Below are 13192 nucleotides of genomic sequence, written 5' to 3' on the forward strand. Positions count from 1 at the left end.
TAGGTTCCCAAGTAGGCCTGTGGCCGACTGTGACGGGCACGTACAGGTCTAGTCTATCTATTAATAAGGTCCATCCATATATGGGCGTAAAAGGGACAAGGATTGACAGATAGCCTACAGAGATCTCCACATGGGTATATCAGTCGGATCAGCTGTGCATCGTAGGTGTGAGGGCCACATAGCGGTCCGACACCTCTAGTAATAATAATAATAATAATAATAATAATATAAATCTAGCAATTGCAAGAAATGCAATTTCTGTGACATGGCCAAAAAAAGGCTGAAAAATGGATCGAACAAAACTAAACAAAACAAAACAAATAGTGTTGTATCCATCCTGCCTTTATTTTTTTCTTTCTAATTATTTGATCGGCCCAAAATATTGTGTTTGTTGATTTGTTACGATCCGATCTGGCTTTGTCCGCTGCGTAACCGTCTTTAAATACTTTTTGAAAAGCCTATGGAGAAAATTAATGGAGAATCATTTCCTGGGCCACCCGTCGTTCTGACTGCGACGCTCTATAGCAGCGTTTTTGGGTGCTCTTATTCTGAAGAGATCGTCCACCGGAAGTCTTATATTTGCTAGCTTTAATAGAAAGATTAAAAAAATAAAAACACTGGCCATTTTAGGCAAAAAACCCCACTGTCGGTTGTTAGCGTAACAACAAAAGAGCTTGGTCTAAAATGTCTCATAAAGGAGGTATCATGTGTCAAATGGAGTCTGTACGGCTGTCGATAAATGAACACCTGATGTCGGTGGGAGAGGAGATATTGTGTGTTTTGGAAAAACAGAGTGGTGTTGATGTTTGTTGGGTGAAGCTTAATGTCAGAGTATTTGTGTTGGAGCGACTCAGTGCAGTTGTAGAGTTCATGTTCAACCTCTTCCAGAGAGAGATAGAGACACTAGAAGAAACTCTACTACGCAAACTACACAGAGCAGGTTGGTTCATGCTCCATTTCATGACAATGTTTACATGTTCAACACCAGCTTAGCTACATGTAGCTAAGCTACTAGCTGGACTACATTTCCCACTAGCTGTCGGTATTTAAGTCCGACGTCATTTTGTAGTCTTACGTCCGGGTCCAAGTGGCACCATGCAGCTCCCTTGTAAATAGCAATATCTAAACTTTTTACAATAACGTTATTTTTCAGAAAGCCATTGAGGGTTAAAATGGGTCTTATTTCTTAATGCTTCCAACTCGAGTAGAATTATTAATGTTCTGTACAAGTGTCCATGACAAAGAAAATATGTTATGGTGGAGACTGGAAACAATAAAGGTTGAAGGTGGTAATTAACAGTCCATTTGCAGTAAAATATTTCGGGGGCATATGTGCAGGGTTGAGTACGTTTAATCTAGTTTGCATTAATATGATCTCTAATGGAGGATTTAGTTGACACAATGAAATAAAATGGCGATAGTATTCAGTGTGGGGCAGACGGCCTGTCACAGCCAGATTTGGGAGACCAGTAGCTTTGTTGTTGCAAGGAAAGCGTTAAAAGGAGACTTTAGTGGTTGTTTTAGTCTCAGATTTAGTCCGATGGAGGGACATAGACACACATAACTCTATGGGGACACAAAAGCGACACAAACAGTAGGACCCGGAAGTAGCTCTGGAGAGGGTGCTAATACTCAATAGAGTAATTGCATTGAATTGAATTGAGCACCCAATCCTGACGTCACTCGCTCATCCCCAGGTTCATGTTTTTCTCTATGGAGAATAACGCTGGTCAATGGTCATCTTAAAATCGTCTCGTAAGCATTGTGGTCCAAAAATAAACAAACTGACCCGGCGATATTGTCAGGGAGGTGTCTGTATCGTTTATGACAGTCAGTCCCTCATATTTGATACAGTCTGTTTCTAGCGAAAATGTAACTAATTCAGCAGCAGTAACATTAGCGTTTTCTCACAGTCAGTTGATTTGCTTATTTTGCAATCACAGTTATATGAGGTGATCTAAAATCCCCCTATGGAGATTACAATGCAAATAAAAAGTACATGAACCCCATGGACTTAGCGCCCTCTACCGATATTGATGTCAGACTTCAGTGCTCTATTGTAAGGATAGAGGGCGGACGAGGAGCATCAGCACCGCCCCCAGCTATTAATTTCAATGGAAGTTGCTCAGTGACGCCAAAGAGATTCTAGAACGATTTTTTCCCCCCGATTTGAATGCGGAAGTGCTCAATGTTAAACCCCAGATGCACGGGTTTCCTTGTGCAAAATGCACAGGCTCGCCTGCAGTTCCAGCTCTGACCACTGTGTCTCGCGGCTTCAACGTTAGCCAGCCTTTCTGGGGGCTTGCCTCAGCGTCATTCAAAATTGCAATATGGTTGCGTAAAGACCCGCCCCCGCCTTCTCTGATTGGCCTACCAACCAACACTGCCCGTATTTGCTCCGTGGCACTGTCTTCCGAGGCGGAAAGTCTGGTGACACTGACGCAAGGTTACTACGAGTCCGTAGTGGGAAATATTGCTCAGTGTTGGCATTGCCTTTTTTGGGGGGGGGGGGGGGGGGGGTAATTTACCATTCTGTCATAGGGTTGCAACTCGAACGGGGCTGAGTCGGCTCTGATATAATATGATCTGATATAGTACTTTATTGGCAGTTTGCACTGAGATTTGTCTTGTGACCCAGCGGCCTTGTATGCAACACATACACACATTTGACATAACACAAAACATAAAATAATATACAATTACATACATGGAAACATAAAGGCAAATATGTCCACAGCTCAGTCTAGTCCTGGCCAAAATCCTGATTAAGACTCAAAGTTGACTGATGGACAAAGGACCTCTTCAGTCTGACCTTATTGTGTGCGGGAACACCATATCTCCTTCCTGAAGCTAGCAACCTATTATCCATAATGGCTAGTATTAGAGGTGATATTCTTTGCTAACCTAAATATTTCACTTTCAATGGGACAATTTTATCAGAAAAATGCACACAGTGCACAAAGACCCGCACACCGTCTGCACTTGGCAATACGAACTTTATTTAGGCAACATTTCGGTCAAAGACCTTCAGGCATCTGCTGATAATAGGTAGCCACATAGCTATATACATACACATAGATACACCCGTTTCGACTGGTATCAACCGACAAGACCGCAGTTATCAGTTAGGATCAGCGCGACTTTTTCGGACGAGTATGGGCATGCTCTGCCGATCCAACGGCTCAGTCGGTAGTTCTCCGTGATTATTTCGCTTGATAATCACTGATGTCCTGGCGGAGGCACGCCGTGTCTTCGCAACGCTCGGCACGGCGACTCGCTCGGCTAGCGCCTCGCTCGGCGGTGCCTCACGTAGCTCAAGGCCACCAGACCCGACTCAGCGCCGTCCGAGTTACGTCCCGATAGGCAGAGAATAGTATATATTAGTAGCTCCTAGTTTCCATGCGCCGACAATAGTTGGAAATGACACGTCCACCAGGGGGAAACCTTGACCAGGACATCAGTGATTATCAAGCGAAATAATCACAGAGAACTACCGACTGAGCCGTTGGGTCGGCAGAGCATGCCCATACTCGTCCGAAAAAGTCGTGCTGATCCTAACTGATAACTGCGGTCTTGTCGGTTGATACCAGTCGAATCGGCTACACAATGACCAATCACAGTCGCCCTCGTTCATAGGGATGAGACCCATAGCAGGTGCTATTTTGATTAAGTGATCACATGTCTATATTAAAGCTTATACAGCAATTAATACACATCTTCAATTAACTACACAACAAATACAGTGGATCATCATATATGAAAACTATGTACAGATCAATCCATCAATTACAATACACCTCAATATATCACAATAAAGCAGAGCATATATTTTTTTTTTTACAAATGTCAAACTTTAAAAATAAAATAATAAAACAGGCTGTGTTCGGACAGGAGGTTATGTCCTATAGTGCCTGAATAGAGAAGTGAAAAAAGCAATAATTAGAAAAACTACATTTGATTATTATTATTATAATTATAATAGGCCTATTATATTATCACATTAAGTAGGAGTTCATCATTAAGACCCCTAGGTGTCAAGGTTTGCAAAGTGTGTATCCAAAACCCCATCATGCTGTCTTAGCAGAAGGTCAAGGTTACCATCTCTCTTAGGGAGGCGTACTTATGTTCAATCCCAATGAAACGAAAACTAGAAATATCATGTTTCAAATCATTAAAGTGGACTGCGACGGGATAATCCCGGTCATTCCTACGGATCGAACTTTTGTGTTCACTCATTCTTGTCTAAAAGTTTTGCCTACGTAGGCCAGTCCACAGGGACAGTGTAAGGTACAGTATACGACACTAGTTGACGCACAGGTAATAGTTCCTTGGATTTTAAACTGTTAACCTGTGTGCGGATGTTTAAAGGATGTGGTTTTGGTCATGTTGTTGCATTGCGCACAATGACCACACGGATAATTCCCCTTAGGGAGGGGAGAAAGGAGAGTGTCCACGTGCAGCCGTGCTGCGATTCATCACACCAGACCTTGGTTCTGGTGACTGATGCTGCTCTTATAATGCGTGAGGGGGCTGTGTTTTTATTTATTTATTTATATTTATTTATTAATTATTTTTTATTATTTTCCTTCTTTTTTTTTTACAATTGTTTGTGGACAAGTGTTATACTTTGTTTGCCTAATAGAACTTAAAAAAGGCGCCAAGTGGTCCAGGCGCATGCCACATAGGCCTATAGGCTTGCGTGTTCGAGTCTCGTTCATGACGACCTTTGCTGCATGTCTCTCCCCTTCTCTCTCTCTCTCTCTCTCTTCCCTGTCTATCTCCACTTGTATCTATCAATAAAGGCAGAAATTCCAAAAACTAATCTAAACAAAAAAATATAATAAAATAAAGATACAATATGACACTGGTCTGGTCGTGACAAAGCCATTAGTAAGGAGGAAAAAAAAGAGAAAAGCACCTTTTGTGGTTTGCTCATGCGACCTCTTCTCTCCTCCTCCTCCTGTCTATGTGTTAAGAGGTTTCCTCTGAACATGAGGAGAGGAGCCCCAGTTTGATCCAAGAGGAGCCACAACATGAGGAGAGGAACTCCAGTCTGGTCCAAGATGAACCACAGCCTCCACAGATTAAAGAGGGACAGGAAGATGAGGCTGATGTGTCAACATTAACATTACTACATGGGACGACCAGCTGTGACACACACTCAGGTAAAACACTGATCCCTTTATTGGTACTAATCTAACAAGACTAAGCATCCACACTGCACTGATGGGTCCCCCACTTCCATACCCTGTACATATTTCTGTGTTGTCACTGCTGACTTCTATTCCTTGTGCTCAACACTCCCTCCTGACAGAGTCTGGTGTCCGAATCAGAGCGAGTAGACAAAAGCCATAACTAGGAGACTGTTACTCACCAGCATTCCGAAGCCTGCTATTCCAACTCGCCGCCATTCCGACACGCTCATTACGAACCCTGTCCCCAACCACATGCGGAAGCCACACAATTGCCATGACGCTTGGGGGTCTAATTTGGGAGTCCCCTGTGTTTGAATAAAATAAAACATAACACTCCTTTATACTCTCTGTATCCTTACATTTTACATTCAACTTTTGTCTACAACCCATATCACATGACATCAATGTCTTTATTCTATTCTTTCATTCCAGACCAGTGTGTGGAGTCCAGCCTGCAGGTGAGGACGAGTTCTCCAGAACGATACCTGACCGTTTATATTAAAGAGGAACCTGAAGATGACCTGGACATCAGTAAGTTGCATTTTGTTCTGTTCTGTTCTGTTCTGTTCTGTTCTGTTCTGTTCTGTTCTGTTCTGTTCTGTTCTGTTCTGTTTTGTTCTGTTCTGTTCTGTTCTGTTCTGTTCTGTTGTAGGGTTATCATCACCTCATCATAACTTCAGTAATAGATATTATGTAGTCATTAAAAATATATCATTCAAGCAGTCTTTACAAAATGTGTCTGCTTTATGCATCTCATTGTATTGCCACTTCCACTGTTTCTGGCAAAAATATAATAAAAATCACACCCATGTGAAGTGAGGGGCTCTCTTATCATTGTACATCATCCAGAGTAATCTAGTAAGAGAGTGGCGACACACTTTGATCTTGCCGCAAAGTGGGGTGCTATGGGCTATAGTTCCAAACATTGGAACTATCCCATTGAGATAGAATGAGCACCTCCGCATTCCATTGTTACAATGGGGGTCAACGCTAGTGTCACCACTCTCCTACTAGATTACTCTGACATCATACATCATCTCATTCCGGCCAATCAGATTTTGCGTCCTCACCTTCATCTTCAATGTTTGTGTTTACACAAATGCTCAAAGCTGGCCATTCATTGTCAATGTCATTCAATGTGTGTGTTGGGACAAACACTCAAAGCTGGTCATTCATTATCAATGGCATTTAATGTTTGTGTTGGGACAAACGCTCAAGCTGGCCATTCAGTATCAATGGCATGTTTTGTGTTTACACAAAGCTGGACATAGGAGGGACTAGTGCCCCTCAATGTTTACTGTCATTTGTGTTCCCCATTAATTACCGCCTTCTATTCGCACATACTCACTAAATACACTGCACCTTCACAAATATTGTGTGACAAACTTCCACATTACTCATTAACAGCCCTATCTCTCATTCATTCATTCATTCATTCATTCATTCCAACACGTGTACTTAATATTGTCTGTGACTCAATGGTCTCCATACTGCAACTAGTTATGAAGTATAGTTATGAAAACACTTGAGTTAACGTATGCCATGAAACAGAAGTATCCAAATGATAGAACATCCTTTATTTTATATTTAAAGGGGCTATGACACGGCCCGAAAACATCATATGATACTGTACAACACGTCACGTGGTCTCAGTGAAAACAGTCTGTAAACTCTGCTCTGCTGCTCCGCCTCGTCTCACATTCGCTACTTTGTTAGGCAATGTTAGGCTAGAGGTTTACAGTCGTCCTAGTGGCTAAATAATAAATATGGCATTAAAGAATTATGGTTTTCTATCAAATATCTTAGTTATAATGAAATTGAGTTGATGTGTTTTACAGTTTTTTTTTTTTAGGGTAACTGTTAAATAATCGTAATATCACACTTGAGTCCCGCGGTCACCAAGCCCCTGCGTCCCCAATGAGATGCTCTAAACCCCGGCTAAAAGTTGATGCTCACAGAGTGAGAGACCCAGGGAGACGAAAGGCTTCCCTCTGTAGTGGCCGGGGCCGTAGAGGTTGCATAGGGACAGTCAATACAATGAGTACAATTAACGTGGGGGGTGGGGGGGTCCTTTTTTGCATGTCATAGGTCTTTAAAAAATCACACCCGTGTGAACTGAGTGGTGCAAGGTCTTATATAGCCTGATCAGCTGTGGTCTGACGTAATGTCAGTGACCATAGTAACCATGCTCATTCTTTTGGGCCCCACGTACATGTACACACATACATAGACACATAGACACATAGATACAGACAAAGCTGCTTATTGGAGTGGTTTGCACCACTCAAAAATGAGGTAGTTGGTACTGCAGTCACAGTGAACGCACAAGAACAAAACAAGTCTGACTGACCATACTGTGACCCACCTTGAGCATACTGTGACACCTTTTTTCATTTTCGTTTTTTCATGTCATATGAAAGCAGGGAATCATAGCATCAGTTTGACCCACCAGTTGTTTTTTTGCAGAGAAACAGTTGCGAAAACTGGCCAGAAATGTTCACTTCTGTGGACTCTAACATTACACCTAGGTACATGTTTAAGCATTCATTTTTCATTTTCATGTAAATTTCAGGTCTGACATTTATTTTAGTCATGCTCTAGTATCATGTGAAAAGTCTGCCTGTGCTATTAACTCATTTTTAATTAAAAAAAATAAGCTGTTTTTTTCTCCTCTGGTGAAAAGCTGCAGGCTGCATGATGGCAGCCCCTCAGGCAAATCCTGCCTAAAATGTAATGATAATGCATGTATTTGTATAGGACTTTTCAAAACAACGTTAATGTCAGGAAACTGATTTGTGTGTAATAATGAGGTGCGATGGAGAAACCCCTGTTACTGACTAAAGTATATAGCAACGACTGTTATCAGTACTTATTTTAACAAAAATATAACATTTGAAAATATTATAAATGTTGTAGCCATGGGCATGCCATTAGGGGACTTCAAACACATACTGTAAGTGTAGTGCAGTCAGTGTAAACAAAATAAAACAACCAAAGAGCAGCATATAACATTTCTAAACTGATGTTCTCCTAGTCCTCAACACGCTTCATGGTGTGTTGACAGCTTCTAGATCTGTTATTTTGGGCACATAAACAGTATACAAGCATGTTGGTATTTTTTATTTTATTTTGTATACTTAAATAAACATTATGAAATATGAAGAAATAATTGCGAATGCAATGATTGCGAATGCAATGAGCCCTAACTATGGAAGCCAGGCAGAACATGTCTGTCTGTCTGTCTGTCTGTCTGTCTGTCTGTGTGTCACGGTGTGACACCACCCGCCACCAGAGGGCGCAGTTACAAGCCAGGCAGAACAGCGCAGTTAGCTGTCTAACGTGTGCGCAGTTAGCTGTCTAACGTGTGTGTGTGTGTGTGTCTGTGTCAGACTGCCACAACAGTGCTTCGTTGTCAAACTATCGTGTGTGTACCACACATAGCTGTCTAACGTGTGTGTGTGTGTGTGTAACGTGTGTGTGTGTGTGTGTGTGTGTGTGTGTGTGTGTGTGTGTGTGTGTGTGTGTGTGTGTGTGTGTGTGTGTGTGTGTGTGTGTGTGTGTGTGTGTGTGTCACAGCATCACTGCAGGCTTACCAGCAAATAACTTTGATATGATATATGGAAGGATGGTCATGGCTATTTTGATCACTGTAAATACATTTACTAATTTGTGTTGCTGTGTTTTGTCTCAATGTAACTGTTCTATGGCATCCTTTTGTGCTATTTGAAAATATCTTACGCAAACGCAACCTTCTCTGGGCTGACTTGATATTGGTTCTCTGGATTCAATTGCCAGGTTTTTCAAGACCATTGTACAATTGGAACTTTTGGAAACTTTTCACATAGAATTTTCTTTTAAATTTGAGGAATTTATGTCTTTTTGTGAGGGTTTATTTTTTTGACCATCCTCACCTAAACAGTTTTGATGCAAAATACCACATATAAAGCTGTTCATCTTGGTGTTGAACTTCAGTGTTGGTTGCAGTGCCTTGCATAAGTAGCCTATTCACCTCCCTTGAACTTTTTCACATTTTGTAACGTTACCAACTGGAATTCAAATTGAATGAAATGGTCCTTTTAAAGGACAACTTTAGTTTTTTTCAACCAAGGTTCATGTTTTAGGTAGTTATTCGAGAAAGTAAAAGATGAGTGTTAATTATTTTTCATTTGCTGCTTTCTTTCGTTTTAGGGATTTTAGCTGTTTTGACAGGGGGGCAGGGGATTCGAACATGGGGCTAAATATGTAATTTTATTTTTTTTACAAATGTTTATAGCGATTTCTTTTTGTATTATTTACAATAGTCCTACTAGACCCCAAGAAATTATATTTGGCCACAAAAGATCACGAAATTTACTGAATGTGTCAAACTGATATATTGAGCCTATGACACACAGTGTGGCTTTCCCCCAGTAGGCTACCTTCACATTCAGTAGATCCTGTGATCTTTTGTGGCCAGATGTAATTTCTTGGGGTCTAGTAAATAATACAAAAAGAAATCACCATAATATTTTGTAAGAAAAAAACGTATTTAGCCCCATCGAATGCCCCTGCCTCCCTGTCGAAAATAGCTAAAATCGCTAAAACGAAAAAGAAATTACACTCATCTTTTACTAATTATTTTAAATTCCTTCAGATTACAGTAAGATGGCTCCAGTCAGTGCGGCTGAGAGACAAAGACAATGTCGTGCACGGCGGAACGCGGACCCCGAGAGAAGGGAGCGTCATCTTCAAAAAGAAAGAGAGAGATGGAAGCAGAAGCTGCCGAAGAGGAAAAGGGTTCAGCAGTTGAATGAACAAGACCAAAGTCACAGGCGCAAACTCTGGAGAGGGCAACAGCAATGGTCGAGGCTTAAGAGAAAGGCCATAGATCCACAGCCAGGGCCAGGACCTTCAAGGTTAGCCACTTAAGCCATGACCAGAATTGTCTATTAGGACGGCTTAAAACAAAAAGAAATGGGACTGCTTTTTTGGAAAAATAGGACGGCTTTTTTGGAAAAATAGGAAGATTTTTTTTGGAAAAAATAGGACATTTTTTGATTATAGTTCTTATAGAAATGATAAAACCGTGTTAGATACAATCAGAGACTTGTGGTGAATAAGACAATTAAGAAACAATTCTAGCATATCCACATGTGTATTAAAGGGATTCTGGCTCAAACAAGTGCTCTGATTTTCCTGTGGATTGTGATGTGATGACTCCAGATTTGCCAGCAGATGTCACTGTTGAGGCCTGTTTGCCTGTTCAAAACTCTTCATTGCAGCTCAAAAGGCTTCCAAACCCCAGAGAAAACTCCAGACCCCAGAAAATCCACTGAATGATCAAAGTTCAGGTTGTGTGGGTGTAATTGAGGTCATAAAACCCTTAAAGAAAAGGGTATAAAACCAAGTGGGAAGGAAGTTGAGTAAAGTGCTGATTCATGTATTTATTGTACACAATGATTACAACATTACAGTACACAACCGAGAAAATTGTCAGAGAAAATGTTCAATTTCCAACTGGATGCAACTGATAACAAAATGTCTTTAATAAATGAGGGTCGAATGTGGTTTAGAAAACGAACGTTTATTTACAACAGATGTTCTTCCAACTACCACAGCTATACAATAGAGAACACTGGATGGACAAAATGTCAAGCTCAAACATGTAAATCTCTCTCTCTCTCTCTCTCTCTCTCTCTCTCTTGCCTAGACTTCCTGCACCTCCCTGTGTGCAAAGAGGAGGTTTCCCCTGAACAGCAGGAGAGGAGCGCCTGTTTGGTCCAGGACGAACCACAGATTAAAGAGGAACAGGTGGAGCTACTTCAAAGACTAGAGGAGGCTGATGGCTCAACAATGACATTACTGGCAGTGAAAAGTGAAGATGATGATGAAAACAGAGACACAGAGCCTGTAGCCAGCACCTCAACGGAACACATGAAAACACAAGCTTATGTAAAGTACTGGGTAGCATCTCAATCACCAAGTGATGACCAACTCCATTCTTCACACTTTTCTGAATCTGATACTGAAGACAGTGATGAGTGGGATGATACACTGAAATCACACAAAACACAAAATGTGGAAGGACCAAGAGTGTCTTTGAACAACAAGTTGCCCCAGGACGTGGAATCAATAGACTCCAGAAGTCACACAGGGAAAAAATATTTTGTGTGTACAGTTTGTAGTAAAAGTTTTAATCGTAATGGAAATCTTAAGACACACATGAGGACTCACATGGGAGAAAAGCCATATACTTGCACAGTGTGTGGCAAAGGCTTTTGTCAAATAGATCATCTTAAACAACACATGAGGACGCATACAGGAGAAAAACCCTTTACCTGTACAGTTTGTGGCAAAGGCTGTGGTCGAAGGGGTGATCTAAAACGACACATGAGGACTCATACAGGGGAAAAGCCCTTTGCTTGTAACATTTGTGGTAAAAGCTGTGCTCAAAAGGGTGATCTAAAAACGCACATGAGGACTCATACAGGAGAAAAGCCCTTTACTTGTACAGTGTGTGGCAAAGCCTGTGGTCAAATAGGGCATCTAAGAGAACACATGAGGAGCCATACAGGGGAAAAGCCATTTTCTTGTACAGTTTGTGGCAAAGGCTTTGGTCGAAGAGGTGATCTCAAAAAACACATCAGGACTCATACTGGGGAAAAACCCTTTGTTTGTTCTGTTTGTAGCAAAGGTTTTGCTCAAATGGGCCATTTAAAAGAACACATGAGGACTCATTCAGTAGGAAAGCCCTTGTAAAATGTGACTTGTTTTGATAATGTTGTGCCTTGGCATTGTAAACAGACAGACGTCAGCTGCCTCTGTGCATTTATATTGGTGCTGACACAGTAGTCCATGTTATTTGATGGAACTATGGAAATCTTATTTTGCCATTTGTTGATGATATCCTGATCTTTTTTTACTGGTTAGCAATATAAAAGCAGCTAATATTGGCTAGCGGCAAATTTCTCCATTTATCCTGGACATCACAGGCTAACTGCAGAAGAAGCTTAGCCCTATCATTAGCGTTAAACCTGTGGAGCTACCGTAACAGACAGAATCAGCGGTGATTAGTGCACAGACACTAGCGCAGGCGTTCCCAACCACTGGTGCCGGTCCGTGAGACATGTAACACCGGTACGCAAGAAGGCGGTGAATTCAGTTTCGCGGACGTGAATATAAAAAGTTGACTCGGTCGCATAATGATACCAATACCAAGGATTCGACAGTGACAGTCTTGTCACGCTGTGTAGCGATGAATGTTAAACTTGTGTCTATTTAACCGAGTTCTGTCCCTGTTCCTGGAATACAGCTATTTTCAAATGTCAGACGTGTCATTAAGAAGGAAATTGGATGTTCAAATGGCATAGTGGACGGACAACTTATCTAGCTGCACACTCACTTTGCATATGTATTTTATTTGTGTAGTACCTCTGCTTTGCCACAAAGTGGGGCTCATTCCTAACATTATGTGTGTTTCAATTCCATGCAATTTGGAAATTAAACTCATAAGTGTGTTTAAAAATATCATACTGATTAGTATGTGCAATTGTGCATGCCATGTGAGTACGTGATTGTGGATTGTGGGCAGACAGGGTATGGGTAGAAGGGTTTGAGGTGGTGCTAATGTGCTGCTCTTTTTTGCACTAGGTAAGTTGGCTTGGGTGTTTTATTTATTATTTATATGCTGTACGAGTCACCTTATTGTTTTGTATTGTAATGTATTGAATTTATGTATGCTGCGGGTCTTTGTGTCCAAGACAAATTTCTCCCCTGGGAGACAAAATAAACTAACCTAGAACCTTGATGAAGTCAAGCTGTATTCTTGCAAATAGTGACCTTGCAATATCAACAGTCTTTGCTGAATCTTAAAGTCTGACAAATTGTCTTTAGATGTGAGACAGAAAGTGTGTGTGTGTGTGTGTGTGTGTGTGTGTGTGTGTGTCACAGCATCACTGCAGGCTTACCAGCAAATACCTTTGATATGATATATGGAAGGATGGTCATGGCTATTTTGA

At 41.3% G+C, this 13192-nt stretch overlaps 1 protein-coding gene across 2 annotated transcripts; it reads left to right on the forward strand.

Moving 5' to 3' along the window:
* Positions 1-631: 631 nt before the first annotated feature.
* Positions 632-12979, forward strand: LOC306912575 (uncharacterized protein). 2 transcript variants are annotated; one of them, XM_079488909.1, is made up of 5 exons: positions 632-940; positions 4977-5165; positions 5628-5726; positions 9829-10090; positions 10885-12979. In XM_079488909.1, exons 1-5 carry the CDS (start codon positions 685-687, stop codon positions 10925-10927), a joined length of 849 nt encoding a protein of 282 aa, XP_079345035.1. In that variant the 5' UTR covers positions 632-684; the 3' UTR covers positions 10928-12979. The 2 variants fall into 2 exon arrangements, with proteins under 2 accessions (XP_079345035.1, XP_079345034.1); XM_079488908.1 differs by lacking the exon at positions 9829-10090.
* The last annotated feature ends 213 nt before the right edge of the window (positions 12980-13192 follow it).

Source organism: Electrona antarctica (assembly GCF_951216825.1).
Source record: "Electrona antarctica genome assembly, chromosome: 19".
Lineage (NCBI taxonomy): Eukaryota > Metazoa > Chordata > Actinopteri > Myctophiformes > Myctophidae > Electrona > Electrona antarctica.

What these genes read in the sequence shown, in the direction of transcription:
- LOC306912575 (XM_079488908.1), top strand. Translation starts at nt 685, where the DNA reads ATGTCTCATAAAGGAGGTATCATGTGTCAAATGGAGTCTGTACGGCTG. An exon ending in ACGCAAACTACACAGAGCAG is followed by an intron (nt 941 to 4,976) that starts GTTGGTTCATGC and finishes CTATGTGTTAAG; the next exon opens with AGGTTTCCTCTGAACATGAG. An exon ending in CAGCTGTGACACACACTCAG is followed by an intron (nt 5,166 to 5,627) that starts GTAAAACACTGA and finishes CTTTCATTCCAG; the next exon opens with ACCAGTGTGTGGAGTCCAGC.